This window comes from Kogia breviceps, chromosome 16 (assembly GCF_026419965.1).
Source record: "Kogia breviceps isolate mKogBre1 chromosome 16, mKogBre1 haplotype 1, whole genome shotgun sequence".
In the NCBI taxonomy this organism is placed as follows: domain Eukaryota; kingdom Metazoa; phylum Chordata; class Mammalia; order Artiodactyla; family Physeteridae; genus Kogia; species Kogia breviceps.
The window spans coordinates 16,470,740-16,494,487 of NC_081325.1; the positions used below are offsets into that span (position 1 = coordinate 16,470,740).

The window sequence follows — 23,748 nt, forward strand, 5'->3', positions numbered from 1 at the left end:
TAATAACTGTACCTACCTTTAGGGTTGTTTTGAAGATTAAATGAGTTAGTAGCTAACACTTTAGTCCTATTCTATGCACTTTACATGCTAAGCTCACTTAAAAGAGTGCTTAGCCCCTCGTAACTTGTATATGTTGTTTATAATAATGCATAGGTGTGGCTATCTTTGGGGGACCACTGATATGCCCTCCACACTTGCCCAAGTTCGCACAATTGGTAAGCTGAGTGCTGTGCCTATGAAACTTATCTACATGGGCTGTTCGCTTAAACTGGAGACAGAACTTACGTTCCGCGAAGGATACTTTCCCTCAGTATTATTGGCATTGCTCTGGAGCGACGTAGAACAACACTTTGAAAACGCGCCCTTCGTAGGCCCGGCTACCCCTAGAACAGCGCCTCCCGCTCGACCCGGGAAGCTTCCTTCGGCGGCAACCCGAGAGACGACCCGCCGGCCCGCCCCCCGGAAACGCGCCCGGCTCAGGACCTCTGGGAAGCGGGTGAGCAGTCGGGCCGGGCAGTCACCCTCCGCGGAAACGAGGGCGGGGGCGGGTGGGCGTTGGGCACTGGGCCGGCGGCGCCCACGCGGGGTGGGGGCGAGCGGGACCTGCGCTCCGCCTCTCGCGGACCCGGGCCTGGGGGTCGCGGGGGCAGCGCGGGCAGGGATGCGAGGCGGAGCGGCTTCTCGGGGAGTGAGGATCTGGTCTCCCCCGAGGTGCAGTCACCGCGCTCACCTTCTAAGCTGCATCCTACATTTACATTTGCACATCACTTTATTAGCCTTTGATCGGTATAGGCCTGCGAAGCGACGCTTTTGTCACATTCAGGGCATATACAGGTCTTTTAATGAGCTTAGGTGTGTAATGAGTAACAGGGGAAAACGTGGACGGAAAGGACCAAATGTGATTTTCAGCTAAGAAGAGTCAGTGGTTGTTCTTGCTTATCAGTTACTGTCCGCTCACAGAATAAATAACCGAAGTAAAAAAGAATAAAAATATGGGAAAACTAGGTCTTCTTGTCAAATCGTGTAATGACAGGGGTCAGGTAGAATAGCGTCAAAGAACTTTCTTCTCTCACGTCATATCCAGAAAGACCTTACTGTCCTTGAAAAGAATTGTTTCTGAAGACCATGCATCTGATTTGGTTACATGGAGAAATTCTAGAGTTTCCTGGTGAGTCTAGGTAAACAGAAATACAAGTGGTCGCTAGAACAGTAGGTTTTGGTTTGTGATTTTTGCTTTACCCACCATGCTCTCTGGACCTCAGAAATCTTTGTGGTGTGATTTTTTATGAAAATAAAACACTACAAGTAAGTTTTGTGAAAATCAAGTAAACTCATTCCAGTGTTTTTTCTGTAATGAAAAAAAAGCATCACCTTTCTAAGGTTTAATAATAATAATAGCTGCCATTTATTCAGGGCCCGCTATGTACCAGGTAAAGTGTTAGGAACTTTATATTCATTCTTTCTGATGTATTAAGAGATCTAGCGAGCTGCTTCATCCAGGAAATATAAAAGGGAGACTGAAGTTCAAGGACTCTGCTTAACATGTCTTCTTTGTCCCAGGCACCTCCAACGCAGCATGTCCCCAAAGGAGCACATGTCTCCCTTCCCCACGCCTTTCCCCACCCACCCCACTGTCACCGCCAGAAAAATCAAATCCAAAACACAAGGCACACAACCATCATGCCTTTCCTTTTTCTCAGGGAAAGGTATCAGTATTTGCCCAATTTACACCAGAAACCTGAGTCTACCTTGTCACCTTCTCCCTGTTTGTCCCCCATAAATCTGTAACCAAAAATCTTGCCAGTTCTTTCTACATGTTCCTTCCCTTTGTCTTCATCCCCCTTGCCACCCCCCTATTCCATTGTGTCATCATTTTCCTGCCTTTTCTGTGGTAGGAGTCCTGCTCCAGCCCTCCCCTTTCCCCTGTCTGGTCCATTGCTCTGCAGCCAGCATGAGTAATCTTTCTAAGCTGTAAATTTGCTCTCTTGGTTAAAACCCTTCAGAGACAGCCTGTTAATTACCCCAGGATAAAATCCAGCAACCTGAACTTTGCTGACAGTGACCTTGAGACAAGGCCCAGTCTGCCTTACTAGCCTTAGAGTCCTCTTTCAAGTCTTTGACCTGGAACAATCTCTTTTGCTCTTAACTATGCGATTCCTTCTGCGTCATTCATGTCCCTCCTTTTTGCCTAGATATCTTCCATTTATCCTTCAGTCTTCAGCCTAAATCTCATCTTCCTAACTCCCCAGGATACCTCTGCCGAGAGCCAGAGTGACTGTCCCTGTAAGACTCGCCACCCTGCACTTGTTGAGGCCTGTGGTCCGATCTGCTTTGGAGTGTGCGTGATGGCTGGGGCTGCATGTTGAGAGATTTGTTCAGGATTATAAAACCTGGCACGGATGCTCTGTGTCCAGCTGTTGAATGAATAAAGGAATAAGTCATCCTATCATGGTGATTAGAGCTACTTTGAATTAATTCTGCCTTTTGAAAGTAAATTTAATTCTCAGTTTTTGGGTTTTTTTTTTTTGTGGGCGAATCTTGTTTTAATTGGGGTATAGTTGCTTTGCAGGGCTGTGTTAGTTTCTGCTGTACAGCAAAGTGAATCAGCTATACATATACATATACCCCCTGTTTTTTGGATTTTCTTCCCATTTAAGTCACCACAGAGCACTAAGTAGAGTTCCCTGAGCTATACAGCAGGTTCTCATTAGTTATTTATTTTATACATAGTAGTGTATCTATGTCAATCCCAATCTTCCAATTCATCCCACCTTCCCCTTCCCCCCTTGGTGTCCATATATGTGTTCTCTACGTCTATGTCTCTGTTTCTGCGCTGCAGTAATTCTCAGTTGTTTCTGTTTTTGAATCTAGGTTGGGAGAGCCGGTGGTGACGTGGGAGTGGAGCCCCTGTGCGGTGCCCAGCATGGACAGTTACACGGTCCTGAGAGTGATCGGGGAGGGCTCCTTTGGCAGAGCCCTTTTGGTTCAGCAGGAGAGCAGTAATCAGATGTTTGCCATGAAAGAAATAAGGCTTCCCAAGGTCACTGCTAAAGCAGTTAGCTCATGTTGAAAGTGTACATGTAATTTGTATAGGAAAACAAGTTCTTGGGCTTCCCTGGTGGCGCAGTGGTTGAGAGTCCACCTGCCGATGCATGGGACGCGGGTTCGTGCCCCAGTCCGGGAAGATCCCACGTGCCGCGGGGCGGCTAGGCCCGTGAGCCATGGCCGCTGAGCCTGCGCTCCACAACGGGAGAGGCCACAACAGTGAGAGGCCTGTGTACTGCAAGAAAAAAAAAAAAAAAAAGAAAAGAAAACAAGTTCTTGAACTTTAACATGGAATTGCTCCTTTGTGCAAAAGATTTAATGGGTTTATTGATTAGCTTTACAAGGTCTTGATATATCTTACGTGGTTCTTAGGATATTGTAATTAACAAAAATAATCAAGGTTTGGGTGGTGATTGCTGTTTATCTCAATGTGAATAATTTGTAATAATTTCCAATTTTGCATACATAAGGGTGTAAGGAAGCTGCCCAAGTGCAACTTGGGTGCCATATTAATGAAAAAAGGAACATCAACATACAGCGAAGAGCTGAGACCTAAAATGCTAACCTTTGGTATCAGGGAACCTATTCTGTGGATTCGTTTATAGGTTTTATTTCCCTGTAAGATGAGGAAAGTGCTGATTTATCAGTACAGTTGACCTTTGAACAACACAGGTTTGACTGCTGTGGGTCCACGTAGATTTTTTCAATAGTAAATACTGCACTGCCATGCGATCTGAAGTTGGTTGAATCCGTGGATGCAGAACCAAGGAAGTGGAGGGGTTCCTCCAGACATGGAGGGCCAGCTATGAGTTGTACTTGGAATTTCAACCGCGTGCAGTCAGTGCCTCTAACCTTGCTCAAGGTCGAACTATATTTATCACTATGTAACATAGTTGTCAGGTGAAAGAAGCCATACCATGGAGGCTCCCTAATAATGTTTTGATCAACTAAAAAAAATAGATTTAAATAAAATTCTCAGAGTGAGTTTTTTTTTTTTTCCCACTGCAATCTTGACCTAGTTTAGTGGGCTTCGGAATCACCTGGAGAGCTTGTTAAAACAGATTGCTGAGCCTTACCCCTGAGTTTCTGGTTGTGTAGTTCCTGGTGAGCCTGTGAATTTGCTTTTTTCTTTTTTTCCCCCCGGTACGTGGGCCTCTCACTGTTGTGGCCTCTCCCGTTGCGGAGCGCAGGCTCAGAGGCCATGGCTCACGGGCGTAGCCTCTCCGCGGCGTGTGGGATCTTCCCAGACTGGGGCATGAACCCGTGTCCCCTGCATCGGCAGGCGGACTCTCAACCACTACACCACCAGGGAAGCCCTGAACTTGCATTTTTAACAAGTTCCCAGCTGGTGGTGATGCTGCTGGTCTGAGCCCCCTTGGGCTAGTACATAATCAGTTGCAGTTTCTTAATTATAAGATAAGTCATTCAGGATTTTATCCTCATAGAGTAAGTTAGGGGATAAACAGTTTTGGAAACTTATTTTGCATATGGTCTTTGTCCATCCTTGCTGCTGTAATACACGAGTATATATATTTTTCATCTGAACCAGTGGGCTCATAAAGTGATGCAGACAGTTAAAACATGAAAGCCCTAGTTTTCCTTTAAGGAGCTACTATTGTTGATGGCATACTGGCTCTCCAAGTCAGGTTATACTTAGGCTGATGTTAAGAGTAGTTTACATTCTATACTTGTAACCATATAAGAGGTCAGCTTAAGCATGCATATAGCCATAGTTGAAAAATCTGCACATGTTTTCTCATGGAGTTTGATAAACTCAAGTTGGGTCAAAGTACAGTGCTATGAAATTGTGTCTAGCATTGAAATATAATACAAACTACTATAATATCGTTTTACTGTGAGTTTTAGTATGAAGTATTACATTTACGCTTATTTAAATCTCTTTCTAGTCTTTCTCTGACACACAGAATTCTAGGAAGGAGGCAGTTCTGTTAGCCAAAATGAAACACCCCAATATTGTTGCCTTTAAGGAATCATTTGAAGGTAAATATGAATTTCCCCCAATACATGCATTTCTGAATTTGATTCATGGCCTCTGGGGCTTTGTTTTTGTTTTTGTTTTCTTTAATTTATTTGGCTGTGTCGGGTCTTAGTTGTGGCCGGAGGGATCTTTGTTGTGGCGTGCAGGATCTTTCATTACGTCACGTGGGCTCTTCCTTGCAGTGTGTGGGCTTTTCTCTAGTTGTGGTGCGTGGGCTCAGTAGTTGCAGTGCACGAGCTCTCTAGTTGTGGCACACAGGCTTAGTTGCCCCCACGGCATGTGGGATCTTAGTTCCCCGACTAGGGATCAAACCCCCGTCCCCTGCATTGGAAGGAGGATTCTTAACCACTGGACCACCAGGGAAGTCCCTGGGGCTTTCTTAAAGAGTCTTACATTTGTTTTAGCTGAAGGACATCTGTATATTGTGATGGAGTATTGTGATGGAGGGGACCTGATGCAGAAGATTAAACATCAGAAAGGGAAGTTGTTTCCTGAAGATATGGTAAGAGACCGACTTATATAAGTTTCCCTCAAGGTTTGGAAGCAACTTTTCTCAAAAAATTTGTATGTGTTAAAATAAAAGCATTGCTGTCTGTGATTACCTGACACACGAGTTAGAAATGAGTCATTTCTGTATCCATGATGCTGCTTAGTGAGATGTGGCTGCCTGAGATGTTTTTAGGGAGTAAAATAGATATAAATTTATAAAATATCAAGGAATAACACTTCCATGTTTAGAAGAATTTCAAAATTGTATTATTTATCATACTTTCTATTAGACATTTAAATTTTTTATTTTTTGTCTTGAAATTTTAGAAGGCAGATGGATTTCTTTTGTATTTCTAGATCATCTGAAGAATGAAGCCTGCATTTCTGTTTTTCAGGAGCACCTATTCTTAGTCTTTTTCCTTCTACAGTTTAGCATAATCTCTTAAAATACTTACTGCCTTTTTAATGGAAAGTTGTGTATTAAATAGTATTGGAATGATTGACTAAGGAAAATACTTCAATAAATAGCTTTACTGGGGCTTAGTTTGATACATGGTATAACATGTTTTGAGAGTATATTAGTATAAATATTTTTCATCTAGAAGTTATATTGTTAAGAATATGGGTTCCATTGTAGCGTGTCAGCCTGGCTTCAAAGGATTGTTGGTAATATAATGAAATTTTTTAATGTTAACATATGAATATTCTGAAAAAGTAAATGAAAATCTGATGTAATGATTACACTGTAAAATGTTATAGCATATTCATTTCTAAACAGCGAACTACTTTTTTATGTATATTTAAGAAATATTTTTATTTGGTTAAATACAAGAAAAATATAGTGGAATTTTTATTAAAATAAATTGTTGGGAATTCCCTGGCAGTCTAGTGGTTCGGACTCTGCACTTTCACTGCCAAGGGCCCGGATTCAATCCCTGGGGGAACTAAGATCCCACAAGCCGTGTGGCATGGCCAAAAAAGTAAATAAATAAATTGCTATTTGGATCATACATAAGACGATGACACATATGGGATTGATTCACAGCTTTTCTGAATTTCTCCAGGCAACACTGAATCTTAGTTGAACTATGTAATTTTCAGGAGTTCTGTACTTATATTATGTAAAAATCAGGTCAGCCAGGGCCTGAAGATGATTCTTTGGGATTTTGGATTGCCATGAACCCGTTATTGCATTCTTGCAGATTTGCATGCTTTTTTCCTTACAGATACTTAATTGGTTTACACAAATGTGCCTTGGAGTAAATCACATTCACAAGAAACGTGTGTTACACAGAGATATCAAGTCCAAGGTAAGTGGAAACATTTTGATCCAAAAAAAAAAAAAAAATCGAAAACTATTTCATTCCATGTTTTTTCTGTGTTATTCTCTTTCCTTTGGGGGCATTTTTATCTAGTTCAGAAATATTTCTCAATGTAATATTGATATTTATGCTAGCCAAATAAGGTGCTACTTGAGAACAGGTCAGTAAATCTCTTTAGTAGTGTATGTTAATATGTTCCAGCTCTCTTAGTCACTGTTTCCTAAGACCACATGTTCTCAGATGGAAAATGGTTGAGACCGGGGCCTGCCACCTGGAGTTACCGGGACACAGGTTCTCCGGTCAGTTGAACAGGGTCTGCCGATACAATCTGAAGCTTGCCTGTTAGATTTCTAATCAGTCATCCTGAATTCCCAAGCGGGGAAGTGCAGCTGTCCAGAGGGTATCTTGTCTTTTTATGTTCCATTCGAGGACTCGGCTGTCAGCATCTCTACCCTTGATCTCCATCATCAGCAGGCTTTGAAAGACAGCTTCTGCCTCGCTCTCTGCCTTATATTTGTTTATTTATTTATTTTTGACACAGCAGGTTCTTATTCGTTATCTGTTTTATACACATCAGTGTATACATGTCAATCCCAATCTCCCAATTCATCCCACCACCACCCCCTCCCCTCCAGTTTCCCCCCCTTGGTGCCCATACGTTTGCTCTCTACATCTGTGTCTCTGTTTCTGCCCTGCAAACTGGTTCATCTGTACCATTTTTCTAGGTTCCACATATACCTCTGCCTTATATTTGAATGAGGGTAGATGTAATCTGAGCTCTTCTTTTTCAATGCAGAATATCTTCCTCACCCAAAAGGGAAAAGTAAAATTGGGTGATTTTGGATCTGCCCGTCTTCTCTCCAGGTATGTATGTTGCTTCTGTAGTAGCGACAGTAGAGTCGAAACCTCATCATTCAGAAACGCTCTGTAATCATTCTGTGCCTTTCTCTACTTTTAGTCCCATGGCGTTTGCTTGTACGTATGTGGGAACACCTTATTATGTGCCCCCAGAGATTTGGGAAAACATGCCTTATAACAATAAAAGGTAAGTGATGTATGTAGTCGGTGCAGGGCTGACAGTTTGGTACAGTCATTCATTGTAGCCTACAGGTGAAGTTTGGTTTTTAAAAGTGTGTATCTGAAAGCAGTGTAGAATTTAAATTCCCAGGCCTCTAGATGAAAGTCATAATTTTCCCACTGTTTTAATCAGAGCTGAGAGGAGCTACATGTAAATGCTGAAAGAAAGGCCGGTCATTTCTGGGGACAGGTATGCATTATATTACTGCTTCTCAAACTTGGCTGCTCCCGACTTTAAAAATCCCAAAGCGCAGGTTGTAGCCCTATCAGTTAAATCCAAATGTCTGGGGGCGGGCAGCAGGCAGCAGTAATTTTCCAGGATCACTAAGTGAGTCCCAAGTGTGGCAAAATTTGGGAACCACTGGATTATGTCATTGAGTTGACATTTACAGGACTAGGTAATAAGCACTTGACTGATAGGTTCATTGATTATCAGAAGATAGTATGAAGTCCTTATGATTTAAAGCATAATTTTTTTCTGAATATAAGTAATACGTGCCCATTGATGGAGTGGGTGGACAGGGAGAGGATTATACAAGAAAGGAAATGGTGATCCCCCACTTTTACACAACTACTGATAACATTTTGGGTTTTTCCCCCCATCCATTCTCTTTTTCCCCTAAACTTCATTTATATACTCTAGATACAATTTAGTATCCTGCTTTTTTCACTTTATATCATATGCACTTTATCCCATATTAAAACTCTGCATAATTATTGTTAATGGATGCATAATATTTTAATACATGGGTCTTCCAAAATGTATTTCACATTCCTCTGTTATTGTCCTTATGATATATTTTCGATTTTCAGTATCGTAAACAGTGCTGTGATTAATATGCCTTTTGTGCATAAATATGTCGTTGTTGTCTATCACATTCTTGGCATGAATTCCTAGAAATAGAAACGCCCACAGGTTCTTGTTACCATCTGCCAAGTTGTTTTCTGAAAAGGATATGATAAAATCCATAATAAATAGACTCCTTTAAGAGTAAAATTGACTGAGTTGGAGACAAAACAGCTATGAAGGGACCTCCTGGGACAACTGGGGAAATCTGAGTTTGGACAAAATATTAGATAATAATACTGAATTAAGGTTAAATTTCTTGGACGTGATAATGGTGTTGTGTTCATGAGGGAGAGTGTCCTTGCTCTTAGGAGATACATGTTGATGTGTTTAGGGGTGAAGTGTTTGATGTCTGCAGCCTTTCTTTCAAGAGGTTCAGATCTAGAAGGAAGAGAGGAAAAGCAGGCAAACGTGGCAAATGCTAATGGCTGAGAAACCTAGGAAGGAGCATGTGGGCATTTACAACTTTCCTGTAGGTTTCAAACTTTAGAAAATTAAAAGCTGGGGGAAACAGTGGATTAAAAATAAAACACCTTAGTTAAAATGAAGAGTATCATCTAGAAAAAGTCTGGGGGGTGCAACTAGGTGGTGAGAATTCTGGAGGAAAGGGGAGGTGCTTAGTTTGAAGAAGGGTGGGCATATAGGGCAAACTATAGAACTCTTTGCTGAGCTTTGAAGAGCTCTTTTGTGGAAGAGTAAGAACTCGGTCCCTTAGAACCAGCCACTGGGGTCACAGAGAGCTGTCCATCAGGACGTGTGACCAAAGGCCAGGTGTTGTGCAGGCAGTCTGGGTGGAAGCTGCACTGGATGACTTCTAAAGCCCTTCTTCCAACTATGATAATCTGAGTCCGTGGATATTCCTCTTGCACCAAGTGTTGATACTACTGAACTGATACCCAAACAACCCAGATTTGGAGGGGCAGGGGTTGGGGAGCAGTCAGTTTTATCGTGAACATTACTGTTAGTAAGTATCTAAGTGTTAGACCAGAATTGCTGTATATTTTATTTCAATAGCTAAGAGGTACCTGCAATGTCTGTTCTTATGAAAGGTAGAGTAATTTTTTATTTTTTGTATTACAACATATACATATTTTCATATGATAACTCATAACCCACTCATCATTACATTGCTTCTTTATGCTTCCAGTGACATCTGGTCCTTGGGATGCATTCTCTATGAACTCTGTACCCTTAAGCATCCAGTAAGTATGGCGTGCAAAATGGGAAAGGCGGCCTCTGGTTGTATCAGGCTAAGTCCTAAGTAACGTGCCAGATTTCAGTTGGTGGTTTGCTTCCTTAGGATGAATTCATTATAAGATTTTCAGGCTTCGATTTGCTATCATCTTTGCTTTGAGCTACTCTTGTAGTATATACTAATAGGACATTTCCATGATTTAGTATTTATAGTTCTATATTTAGCTTGCCTCCCTCCTTCCTTCCCTCCCTCCCTCCCTTTCTATATTTGTGAATTTGCATATTCTAGTTATTTTGTGTAAGTAAAATTATACCATATTTTTCCTTTTGTGTCTGGCTTATTTCACATAGCATAATGTTTTCAAGGTTCATCCATGTTGTAGCATGTGCCTGAATTTCATTCCTTTTTATGACTTAATAATATTCCATTCTATGTTTATACCACATTTTGTTTATCCATTCATCTGTTGATGGACATTTGGGTTGTTTCCACCTTTTGGTTATTGTAAATAATGCTGCTGTGAACATGGGTGTACCAGTATCTATTAGAATCCCTGTTTTCGATTTTTGGGGTATACACATAGGAATGGAGTTGCTGGCTCACTGCATGTTTGGCTTTTTGCGGAACTGCCAAACTGTTTTCCAGAGTGGCTGCACCATGTTTATACTTACCTTGTTATCAGTTAGATTTCACTTCTTCCAGTTTCTTCTCTAACTGAAATATCATGAGAAAATAGACTTTGCTCTATATTATATATTTTTAAAGATATTTTAAAAATAATTTAACAAAAAAAGAGGTTAAATCACTTGCCCTGCTTGTTTAGCAGTTGTTTATTACGCAGAATTAGTAATTAGTGCTGATCCCTATTAAGTGTTAGCTTTGCATAGAAATAAATTCTGTTCTTTGGGCACAGATTTGAACTTGGCTCTAGCAAGCATTTTCACAGAGGTGCTTGAGAACGTGTAGAGCTCATGAGAGTAATTAAGAACATCCTTCTTTACTTCTTCATCACTAGATGAAAGTAACTCAAATGGAAGGTGTGCACTTTTTTTTTAAACATCTTATTGGAGTATAATTGCTTTACAATGATGTGTTAGTTTCTGCTTTATAACGAAGTGAATCAGCTATAAGTACACATATGTTCCCATATCTCTTCCCTCTAGCATCTCCCTCCCTCCCACCCTCTCTATCCCACCCCTCTAGGTGGTCACAAAGCACCGAGCTGATCTCCCTGTGCTATGCGGCTGCTTCCCAGTAGCTACCTATTTTACATTTGGTAGTGTGTATATGTCCATGCCACGCTCTCACTTTGTCCTAGCTTACCCTTCCCCCTCCCTATATCCTTAAGTCCATTCTCTAGTAGGTCTGTGTCTTTACTCCTGTCTTGCCCCTAGGTTCTTCTGACCATTTTTTTTTTAACATCTTTATTGGAGTATAACTGTTTTACAATAGTCTGTTAGTTTCTCCTTTACAACAAAGTGAATCAGTTATACATATACATATGTTCCCATATCTCCTCCCTCTTGTGTCACCCTCTCTCCCACCCTCCCCATCCCACCCCTCTAGGTGGTCACAAAGCACAGAGGTGATCTCCCTGTGCTATGCGGCAGCTTCCCACTAGCTATCTGTTTTACATTTGGTAGTGTATCTATGTCCCTGCCACTCTCTCACTTCGTCACAGCTTACCCTTCCCCCTCCCCATATCCTCAAATCCATGCTCTAGTAGGTCTGTGTTTTATTCCCGTCCTACCCCTAGTCTCTTCATGACATTTTTTTTTCTTAGAGTCCATATATATGTGTTAGCATATGGTATTTTTTTTTTCTCTTTCTGACTTAACTTCACTCTGTATGACAGACTCCAGGTCCATCCACCTCATTACAAATAACTCAGTTTCATTTCTTTTTATGGCTGAGTAATATTCCATTGTATATATGTGCCACATCTTTATCCATTCATCTGTCGATGGACACTTAGGTTGCTTCCATGTCCTGGCTATTGTAAATAGAGCTGCAATGAACATTGTGGTACATGACTCTTTTTGAATTATGGTTTTCTCAGGGTATATGCCCAGTAATGGGATTGCTGGGTCGTATGGTAGTTCTATTTTTAGTTTTTTAAGGAACCTCCATACTGTTCTCTATAGTGGCTGTATCAATTTACATTCCCACCAACAGTGCACGAGGGTTCCCTTTTCTCCACAGGTGTGCACTGTTACTGAGAGGTCAGCTTCCTTGTATGTAAGTGGCTCATAATACCAGCTGCGTGATTAGAACAATGTGAGAAACTCAAAAAATGCTGACGCCTAGGCCCAGGCCAGACTAATTGAATTAAAGTCTCTGGTGTCCTGGACATTAGTGTATTTTGTTTTCACTTTTACATTTAATTTGTATTCATTTGGGGGCATTAAAAAATTCTTTTTTCTTTCCAGTCTTACGGAGATATAACTGACATATAGCAGTGTATACATTTAAGGTGTACAGCGTGATGATTTGACTTAGGTACACCATGAAATGATTATCTTGTAAGTTTAGTGGGCAGCCATCATCTCATATAGATACAAAACAAAAGAAAAAGAAGAAAAAATACTTTTTCTTTGTGATGAGAACTCTTAGGATGTACCCTCCTAACAACTTTCACATGTGACCTGTAGCAGCGCTCATCCTATTCACCGTGTTGTACGTTACATCCCTAGCATTTATTTCTCTTACAACTGGAAGTTTGTACCTTTAGACCACTTTCATCCAATTCCTCTTTCCCCCGCCCCCAGCCTCTGGTAACCACAAATCTGATCTCTTTTTCTATGAGTTTGTTTGTTTTTGGAGTATAGTTGACTAGAACACTGTGTTAGCTCCTGGGACGTTAGTGGTTTTAAAATAGGTGGTTGTAATGTGTAGCCCAAGTGGAGAACCACTGTTGTGTACAAATAAAATCATTTTTTAAATTTCAGTATCTTAACTAGGATTATATTCTTTATTTCCCTAATTTTGTCCTTTTCATAAACATTCATATACATGTTCTTACTTTTTCTAGCAAGAATAAGTAGTAAGGAGCGCAGCGCCCTGAATATTTGGCACTGTCTGCTCTGTTGTCTGCTTTAAAAAGGCGAAAGTAGTTCTCAAACCTCTAGGAAACGCAGAAATTCAATATAATGGTTAGAAAGCCTGAGGCAAAGCAGATTCAGTCTTATTTTTCATTACCTGAATTTTTCCTTTGTTCTGTTTTTTTTCCCTTATTACATGTTGATTTTTCCTTTTTCATATCTTCACTTGTATGTATTAATAGGGTAATGACCTCCAAGGCAGAATGCTATCATGTTCTTATATTAAGTATTACTGAGGCTGACACCTAATGTTAATTGCAGTATGTTTATTATTCTTTTATTTTTTATATATTTATTTATTTATTTATTTTTGGCTGCATTGCGTCCTCATTGCTGCACGCGGGCTTTCTCTGGTTGCAGCGAGCAGGGGCTACTCTTCATTGCGGTGCGCGGGCTTCTCCCGTTGCAGAGCACGGGCTTTAGGCACGCGGGCTTCCGTAGTTGTGGCTCGTGCGCTCTAGAGCGCAGGCTCAGTAGTTGTGGTGCACCGGCCTCGTTGCTCCGCGGCATGTGGGATCTTCCGGGACCGGGGCTCGAACCCTTGTCCCCTGCGTTGGCAGGTGGATTCTTAACCACTGCGCCACCAGGGAAGCCCCCGCAGTATGTTTATTATACACTGAAAACTTTAAATGTTATTCCGGTATGACATTTTATATCCCACACTATTACTTGTCAAACGGTGATAACTACTTTGATGGCGTGAAAGGTAAAAAGGATTTTGCAACAGAAGTTTAAAATAGGAAAAGTCTAAAGTGCATTTTGTCAGGGAGCAGGCCTGGGGATTTTTGAGGAGGAGAGAAGCAAAGAAATGTTACACTTATTATAAACCTTAATATCATCTGACTTTTTAAAAAGCCGTATGTATGTATTACTTTGATTTTTAAAATATATTAAAAATGTGTATCTGTGAAAACGTTGATTTGAGTAATAAAGTACCCCAAACAGGCACTGATGGTAAGACTTCCTCCAGATGGGAACATCTTTTACTATTTATGTTTACCTTTCTCCTGAACAACGTAAGATTTTAGAATAGTACCGGGTTGGGAGGTGGGGTGGGAGTTTGGACTAGCAGATGCAAACTATTTGGATAAACAACAAGGTCCTACTGTATAGCACAGGGAACTATATTCAAGATCCTGTGATTAAACCATAATGGAAAAGAATATGAAAAAGAATGCATATAGATGTATAACTGAATCACTTTGCTATACAGCAGAAATTAACACAGTGTAAATCAACTGTACTTCAATAAAATAATTTTTTTGAAAATACAAAGAAAAAAGTATGATTAGTAAAGAAAAAAAAGATTCCAGGACAGCACCTTAAAACCACCTCTAGGGAGAAGAATTTCTAAAATTAAGATAATTCATATAAATTCAGTTCAGCTGGTATTTACTTATTTCTGTTCTCTTTCCTTGTATCTGCCTTTACAGTTCAGTTTTGCTTTTTAGTTTCAGGCAAATAGTTGGAAAAGTCTTATCCTCAAAATTTGTCAGGGGTCCGTGAGCCCGCTGCCATCCCATTATTCCTATGAGCTCCAGCATCTGATCAAGCAGATGTTTAAAAAGAATCCCTCATATCGCCCTTCAGCTACAACTCTTCTCTCCAGAGGCTCTTTAGCTCAGCTCATCCAGAAGTGCTTACCCCCAGAGGTACGGTACACGTGAGATTGACTGTGAACAGTTTTCCCAGTGTTCGTTATCTTCTAAACACAATTACATGTTATACATGCCTGTACAAATTCAAATGATGCAGACATGTATAAAAATAAAAAGTTGAAACGTCCTTTCCCTCCTCCTCTTCTTTCCACGATGCTATTCCCCAAATATAATCATGGATATTGTTTGCAGTATCCTTCCAGATCTTTTTGGACGTATATAAATGTCTGTTAGTTTAAATTACGTGGATCTTTTATTTATCTATTATTTATTTATTTTTCTGGCTGTGCCTTGCGGCATGTGGAATCTTAGTTCCCTGACCAGGGATCGAACCCTCGCCCCCTGCAGTGGAAGCACGGAGTCTTAACCACTGAACCACCAGGGAAGTCCCTACGTGGATCTTTTAAATGGCATTTCTACTTTTCAACTTTATTACTGTGGGGAAGAACATTGATAATTAAATGATGTTATGGCAGTATCTAAAGAAAAGCATCTTTCACATCTTTAAATTCTCTGCTTTAAACTTTCAGATCATCACAGAATATGGTGAACAGGTATTAGAAGAAACCAAAAAATCTATGCATAGTACACCAAGAAAAAAGGGTAAGAATTTTGAAAAGCTTATTTTTGTGTTCTTTTAAAATACAGTATAACAAAAAGGAAAAAAAAAGTTTCAAGTTATTAGAGATGATTTCCAGAGATACTCATCAAATCAAAATTTGCTTCTTATTCCTTCAGGCATAATTCTATACCGAATTTTATACATTTAGTTTTCCAGGGATCAAAAAAAACCTAGTTTGGAGATTTTAGAGACGTAAAGATTGTTCTCTGTTTCATTTTTAGAACCATATTTACTCTAGTTTGTTATGGATCAGTTAGAAGGCTTCTGTGGTTTCACCTAGGAATCTAACCATGAAAATATAACATAGGAAATTGTATCCCTAAGGACCATCTTATAAACAAAATTTTTAAATGGAGTCTTTTTAAAAGTTGGAACTGTCCACATAATAGGTGCACAAAATTTCCATACATCTGTAGTCAATCCTGAGCAAATTTCAAATGTAATTTATTGTCTCTTTGGAAGTTGTCATCTCAATTTTTTCAAAGCTCTTTTTGTTGCTTTTCATTTGTCATCAATGACACATCTTTCATCTGAAGAAATCCAACAATGACCAGGATAAGAGAGAAGAATTAAGACATGTAGAAGGTCATCCACTGTAGGGAGATGTTGTAAAACCTCCATTATTTAGTGCCTGTTATCTTAGTGTTATATACTACAAAAGAAACATTTCTGTTTTTTTAATTTCTTTTTTATTGAAGTATAGTTGATTTACAATGTCATGTTAGTTTCAAAAGAAACATTTCTAAACCATACTGTTTTCTTGAAGTTAAATTTTAAATGTTACTTTTGTAAGAATGTAAACCCTTTTAGTGATATAAACCCTTCAGTCTTACAATTCAGCTTTTTTGTCCGTTACTTAAGAGGTAGTCAGTTACCTTTGCTTCAGGAGTTTTAGTGTTGATTTTATTTTATGTACTGTTTCCTAGCTTCTGTTCACAGCCCAGGGTAGTGGGAAATTAGTTTTAAAATGCTGAGCAACAACAACAAAAGCAGTCTAAGAACAGTTTTAAGACAGTGTAGTTTCAAGATAGGAAAGTGTAGTTTTACAATTTCTAAAAAAAAGAGGAGTAAGGGGCTTCCCTGGTGGCGCAGTGGTTGGGAATCCGCCTGCCGATGCAGGGGACGCGGGTTCGTGCCCCGGTCCGGGAGGATCCCACGTGCCGCTGAGCGGCTGGGTCCGTGAGCCATGGCCGCTGAGCCTGGGCGTCCGGAGCCTGTGCTCCGCAATGGGAGAGGCCACAGCAGTGAGAGGCCCGCAAAAAAAAAAAAAAAAAAGAGGAGTAAGCCAGTGGGGAGGAGCCACCATATTGGGAGCACGTGTCTGGTGGTATCTCCATCTAGTCTGTAGCCAGTGAGACCAGAACAATGAAAGCTGTGTGAGGGCAGGGACCGTGTCTCATTTGCTCGCTGTTGTATCCTCGGTGCCGTCATCATAGCTGCTCAGTAGCAATTGTCTAAAGTGCTGAATGAATGAGGAACACGGACCCCAGGCCCTGGCAGCGGAAAATCAGGCAGGAGCCATCCTTCCTCCGTGACTGCTGCTGGCCCCTCATCAGGGAATAAGTAGCTGATTTCTTGAGAGGGATACCTATTCCACCTTCTGTAATAGGTGTGAGGAAAAGCAGACTGGGTAGCAAGCTTATGCTAAAGGTGATAATGACCTTCCGAGTATACAGAGCGTCTTACCTCCTGGTGCCTAAATGGGTTGGCATAAGTGAATAGAGATGTCTTAACTTGCAGATGTTAACATTAGAACAAAACAGCAGAAATAATCTCTTTTAACAGCTGAGGTGTATTATTAGGCAATTAAAGCTTGGTGTCACTATCTGGGCTAGTGCTTTGGTTCTTTGACTTTTAAAAACTTCTTTTGTCTTTGTCACTCAAGCTTTGTGCAAATCATGTTAGCAGCCTTTATGTGTTTTCTCTCTACCTTCTCTGTTCTCTTTGGGCAGACCCCAGCAGAATCAGGATAGCTTTGGAAAATGAAGCAAGCACAGTGGTAAGTGCTTTAAAGTTAAATTTCTAAAACTGTCTACTGGGCACCTGGCATCATTAGGTGCTGGGAGATATTTGGAAGACTGTTGCCTGGTCCCTGGGTTCAGGAGTTTTTCATCTTTGGGCCTGTGAAGTAACTGGCGGCTGTTTTCTGTACTGCCAGCCGAGCCACTTTAGATCAGCATTTATTTGTTTTTTCATTTCTAATTATTGATGACAATATAGATGTGAGCGAACTTAGCCCTGCTTATAGGCATCAAAGTCTTCTTTTAGCCTGGCTCTTGGTTGGTTTTTTTTTTGTGTGTGGTACTATATATATGTGTGTGTGTGTATATATATATATATAACATACAGTTTATCACTTCAGCAATTTTTAAGCTGAATTGTAAGAATTTAATGGCATTAATTACAGTCACAATACTTTTTCATCACCTCAAACAGAAACCCATTAAATAACTACCCATTCCTCCCCCCCTTCCCTTCCACTTCAGCCCCCGGTAACCTCTCTTCTGCTTTCTGTCTCTATGAATTTGCCTATTCTAGATATTTCAAGTAAGTGGAATCACACAATATTTGTCCCTTTGTGTCTGGCTTCTTCTGCTTAGCTTAATATTTTCAAGGTTCATCCATGGTATAGCCTGTATCAGAATTTCCTTCCTTTTTATGGCTAAAGAATATGTAGATCACTATTTTGATCTTGACATTTTTCTGTTCAAAAACTTTTAGTGCCTCCCCATTAAGCCCGCGAATTGAGTGGACATTTTTCAGCCTGGCATTCAAGGTCCTGTTTGTCTCATTTGGCTCCAGGCAGCTGTGCCCTTTTACTTGATAGCTGCAGTTAAGTCATAAATAGTAACAGCAAATCCACGTCCCAGTTTTGCCACACGCAACCCAGTAACTGGTGTCCTATTGATCATTTTTTTCTTTCTTCATCATTTTAATCAACCTTTTAACTCCCAAAGGAAAACATGTAGTAACAACAAATGATTCTGTTTATGGAATGTACTAGTAATTAAACTTGTAAATTTTTTGAATGAACCTTAGGTTGTAAATAAATAACACCATTCCCCATTATGTTACTACAAATGGAATATATTCTGCCCCTGTACTTTTTTCTTTGCATAGTAATATCTGTTAGTAATATCTTTATTTCCAGCTTTATTGAGGCCTAATTCATATGCAGTAAAATTTACTCATTTTTAGCATGCAGGTTGATGAATTTTGGTAATTTTATACAGTCATATAACCAGCCCCACAGTCAAGACATAGAAATCCCATCCCCCCAGCTGAAAATGCATTTAGTGCACCTAACCTACCAAACATCCTAGCTCAGCCCAGTCCACCCTACTTGTGCTCAGAACATTTCCATTAGCCTCCAGTTGGGCAAAATCATCTAATACAGAGCTTATTTTATAATAAAGTGTTGAATATCTCATATAGTGTATTCATTACTGAACTCAAAGTGAAAATCAGTGGTTGCCTACGTACAGAATAGTTGTAAGTGTATCGGCTGTTTACTCTTGTGTTCACGTGGCTAAGTGTGAGCTTCGGCTCTCTGCCACTACACAGCGTCACGAGAGGGTAGCATACGGCATATCACTAGCCTGGGAAAAAGAGCAACAGTCAAAATTTGAAATACAGTTCCTGCTGAATGTGTATCACTTTCACACCATCATTAAGTTGAAAAATCATAAGTCGAGCCATCGTAATTCGAGGACCATCTGTATGGTAACTTTATAAAATATTTCATTTTGATATTTCCAGCATGAAAAGCCCAGAAATTTTTCATTGCTCATTTCCTCTATAAAGGCCTCTCAGATATCTCTGTCATTTTTATATATCCTTTTCACATTTGCAATGACTGATATTAATGGCTATTAAGGTATATGACTATTAATATATTTATACACATGTATGTGCATATATATGGTTTTTAATATACACATATATGTGATTATATGACTATTAATTTACATAGATGTATGGGGTTCTGTGGTTATTGATGTTTAATCCATCCATATTTAAAGCTAAAATAGCTGTCTCTGCCTACTTGTTTACCTTTTTTTGCAGCAATTCAAGCATTACTTAATCTTTATTTTTAATTTCTTTTAAAGCAAAGGGAAGAACCAGGTGGAAAGTGTAGCCACACTGACTTAGAAAGCATTAATAAAAATTTGGTTGAAAGTGCACTGAGGAGAGTAAACAGAGAAGAGATAGGTAAGTTATTCCAATTCTAATCATTGTATAAGTAGAGAACTGGGGAATATACAAGGAATACCAGTTTCCACCTTACTACATCGTAGGCTTCATAAGCAAGTAGATAGGCAGATTTGTGTTTGCTTATCCAGTAGTGTTACAGGAATATTTTATTTACCTATAAAAAAAGAGAAAATCATGCTTATTAATAAGAGGCTTCAGAAAAAATAGTATTTGTTGTGCTCCCCACCATAAAAAGCCTGGCATACAGTGTCTACCTAAGTCCTCTTGGGCCTTTAATTCTTGTACATTGTGTAATATGTGAGTATATACATAGCATTTTAAAAAATAAAATAAATTTATTTATTTATTTTGGGCTACGTTGGGTCTTGGTTGCCGCACGTGGGCTTTCTCTAGTCGTGGTGAGCGGGGGCTACTCTTCATTGTGGTGCACGGGCTTCTCATTGTTGTGGCCTCTCCTGTTGTGGAGCAGGGGCTCTAGGCACGCGGGCTCAGTAGTTGTGGCGCACGGGCCCAGCCGCTCCGTGGCATGTTGGATCTTCCCAGACCAGGGCTCGAACCTGTGTCCCCTGCATTGGCAGGCGGATTCCTAACCACGGAGCCACCAGGGAAGACCTTATACATAGCATTTTTTAAAAAAATTCACTTTAATGATTAGCTTTACCTTTTCATTTGGATTTCTTTTTCATTCCCTTTACTACTTAGACTTGAAAGAGTGTTGGTAGATCTGAGTTTGAAAGAGAAAAGAAATACTTTTCTTTTAGAGAAGTACTTGTGTGCATATAGATGAATAAATAAAAGAATAAGCTCAGCAGTTCTTCTTTACACTTTAAAAGCCAGTTCACCGGGTCCTCTCAGGCGACAGTGGGAGAAAAATGTATCCAGTACAGCTCTTACAGCTTTGGAAAATGCATCCTTACTCACCTCCAGTTTAACGGCAGAGGACGATAGAGGTTAGTAGATTGAATTTTATTATTTATTATGGAACATTGTCTAATAGTTGTTTAATGAGCCAGAGTTTTTTCTTTTTTTAATGTCACTCTGTGAAGGATATTTGGTTATCATACATCAGAGCGCTGCTCATACAGGCAAGTGAAATAGATCTGGGTAGAGAGTTAAATATAATTAGCTTTGCTGGAAATATGATCTGAAGATACATGCTGAAAATCTTTTTTATTTGGGACTAATTTTTTATCTTTTCCCAACTAGGTGGTTCTGTAATAAAGTACAGTGAAAATAATACCCGTAAGCAGTGGCTCAAGGAGACTCCTGAGACCTTGTTGAACATTCTTAAGCATGCTGACCTCAGCTTGGCATTTCAAACATACACAATATATAGACCAGGTGATTCATGTCTGTTACATAACTGTGGAAACCCTTTGATTTTTTTGAAAAAATTGTGGTAAAATATACATAACATAAAGTTTACCATTTTAACCATTTTTAAGTGTACACTTGAGGAGCATTAAGTACATTCACTTTGTGCAGTCATCACCACATTGCATCTTCCAAAATGGAAACTCTGTATCCATTAGATAATAACTCCCTGTTCCTTGTAGTTTTAGGTTTTCTTGAATCTTTTCTAGCCACTCTGAAGCCATCCTTAAAATTTCCCATAGAGCTTCATTCCTTCTGTTTGCTTATTTTAATAATCATGTGATCACTTTGAAGTGTGGCCCGTTTTTACCATGCAAATATTCCGTAGCTCCAAACGCTGAGGAACTTCAAGATTTTTTTGGCTCTGTACTTGGATTCTGTTATATTGAATAGAACACACACAAAAAAGATGAACAATTAGGATTTGACTTTTTAATCGTTTCTACAGACATTTTCACTAAAATTATACACATAATTCTTTAAGATACTGTCCTTTGGAATCTAGGCCAAAGGACTGAATTAAGGGTGTGTACGTGTGAGTGCACGTGTGTTTAATTTTGATAATTCAGTTACTAAAGGCATCTTGCTTGGTTTAAGATCTAAGGTAAATTATGCCAAGGAGAGCATGTCATGGTGTGGCAAGCCTTGACTGTATGTATTGTAGCAGATTTAGTGTATTTGTTGATTTGATTGGTATTTATTGAGTGTCTAACATGTACTAGGTTAAGATTTTTTAAAAAAAGAATGAAACATAATTCCTTCTTTGAAAGAGTTGCTTATTTGGGAGACCAACACACAAGCAGAGCATTGTAGAGCTGTGTACCACATGTCTGATAGAGCTGTGTGCAGACAGTTTTGCGTCCCTAGGAGAGGTGGGTGCATTGGGAGAGGCAGGTGTTAAGGAAGGTTAATGATTATGACTTTTGTTTTAGCAATTATAGATCCTGGATTTTGTTTCTGGTCCATTGATGAAGATGTCATTTCAGGAAAGTCACTATTTAAAAAATATATCATAGCTCTATTGTGAAAGGATTTTTATAAAGATTGAACCCACATTTTTATGTTAGGTTATCGTTTTGTAAGCAAAAATCTGAAATTAATTACTGTCTGGAAAAAAATTTAAAAGCATGCATTTGGTCTTAATTCCCTAATTTTATTCCCCTCCATTGGGAAAACTTAGGGTGAGGGAGCTCAAAGGAGAAAAAAATTAACTGTTATCCAGCTGTCCAAAGACAACTTTTAATGCTTTAATATGGGTTCATATATTTGAGGGTTTTAATTATAATTTTCTGAGTTTTTGTTTTGAAGAAAGTGCTGTTTAAAAATTTAATACCCCCCAAAATAAAAATAAAAATAAATAAAAATAAAAATTTAATACCCATACTGGTGCTTACTGGGCCTGTTTTATGCCAGAAACATGCTGGGTAATGCAGGGAGACACTACAGAAAAATACAGAGCACGGCATTGCCCTCAATTAGCCCACAAGCCTTTGAAGGAATTTAGTGCAACATGAACGAAATAAGTAAAAACTGCTTAACTTGGCATATTTTCTGTTAATATTCCTCTGAAGGTGCAGAAGGGTTCTTGAAAGGCCCCCTGTTTGAGGAAACAGAAGCATCAGATGATGTTGATGGAAGTCATGACTCTGTCATTTTGGATCCAGAGAGACTTGAACCTGGACTGGATGAGGAGGATACGTAAGTGATATGCCCAGATGGCGTGTGCGTGCATGTCATTTAAATTGTACTTTAATCATTTCTGGTTTAGCAGGAGCTGGTTATATTACTTTACATCATTAATGAATACTTGTATCTTGATCTTTTGTCTGGCATGGGTAATGTGTTATGGTATTATCACAGAATTCCTGACTGAGCCATGTGTTTATTTAGCTTGGACTTATTTTTTGATATACCAGATTTTTATATTGAAAAAGTTGTAGAAACAGTGAAAGAAGTGATCCTTTGGAAGGCTAACCATTTTTTCCCCTCTGTTCAGTTAGTTGCCTTATGGAGCTCAGTTTTCAAAAATGTTGGTATCGTTACGGTGGTGTACTGCTTTGTATCCATCGACAAATATTAACTGTGCTCCTTAAATGGAGGCTTAATATCCAGATTGTTTTTTCACAGGGACTTTGAGGAAGATGACGACTCTGACTGGGTATCAGAACTGAAACAGCGAGCTGGCTGGCAAGGAGTGTTTGATGGATAACACCCAAGGAAATGTTCCTTAGTCACACTGGGGAGATGTTTAACATGAGGAATTGATATTTGGATAACACTTAACTCACGGGATGTGTATTTTCCTTTAGAAACAGAGTGAAGGGAGGGAAACTGAATATTTAAAATTATTCCTGGTTAGTATGATAAGGTATAAAAAAAAATCTAGAACTCTTATGAGTTTTTGAATTCAGAGGAGAAGGCATAGAAGAATGGGTATGAGGTTTGGGCTTTGCGGTCAGAACAGAAATTGAATGCTACCACCTACTGCTGGTGTGACTGTGAGAAATTACTTAACCTCTTTGAGCCCGAATTTCCTCAACTACAAAATGAGGCTAACAATGCCTACCTCATAGGGATGCTGACCTTAGACCATCATGGCAGCCCTTACTGTTATTATTTGCATTGTTATGATTTATGCTTATTACCGTGTAGCTCTTTTTATATCTCCTAAAGGTTTGAGGATCTAAATATATATTTAATTATAACATAATAATGTGCGTGATTTTTCAGTAAGGCCTGTTTCTGGGTAGTGATCAATCATCTTCAGTGATCACCAATAACCAGCTGCCCTTAAATGCAGCCAG

The 23,748-nt window shown here is 39.5% G+C and overlaps 1 protein-coding gene across 4 annotated transcripts; it reads left to right on the top strand.

Moving 5' to 3' along the window:
- The first annotated feature begins 389 nt into the window (after positions 1-389).
- On the top strand, positions 390-23,280 carry NEK3 (NIMA related kinase 3). 4 transcript variants are annotated; one of them, XM_059041630.2, is made up of 16 exons: positions 390-496; positions 2,872-3,040; positions 4,953-5,046; positions 5,449-5,546; positions 6,760-6,843; positions 7,652-7,719; positions 7,814-7,900; positions 9,927-9,981; positions 14,527-14,727; positions 15,264-15,336; positions 17,308-17,354; positions 19,465-19,567; positions 20,404-20,520; positions 20,777-20,911; positions 22,516-22,642; positions 23,072-23,280. In XM_059041630.2, the coding sequence occupies exons 2-16, from the start codon at positions 2,924-2,926 to the stop codon at positions 23,151-23,153; spliced, it is 1,488 nt and encodes a 495-aa protein (XP_058897613.1). In that variant the 5' UTR covers positions 390-496; positions 2,872-2,923; the 3' UTR covers positions 23,154-23,280. The 4 variants fall into 4 exon arrangements, with proteins under 4 accessions (XP_058897613.1, XP_058897612.1, XP_066872254.1 ...); XM_059041629.2 differs by lacking the exon at positions 390-496 and adding an exon at positions 1,090-1,168; XM_067016153.1 differs by lacking the exon at positions 390-496 and adding an exon at positions 2,256-2,338.
- The last annotated feature ends 468 nt before the right edge of the window (positions 23,281-23,748 follow it).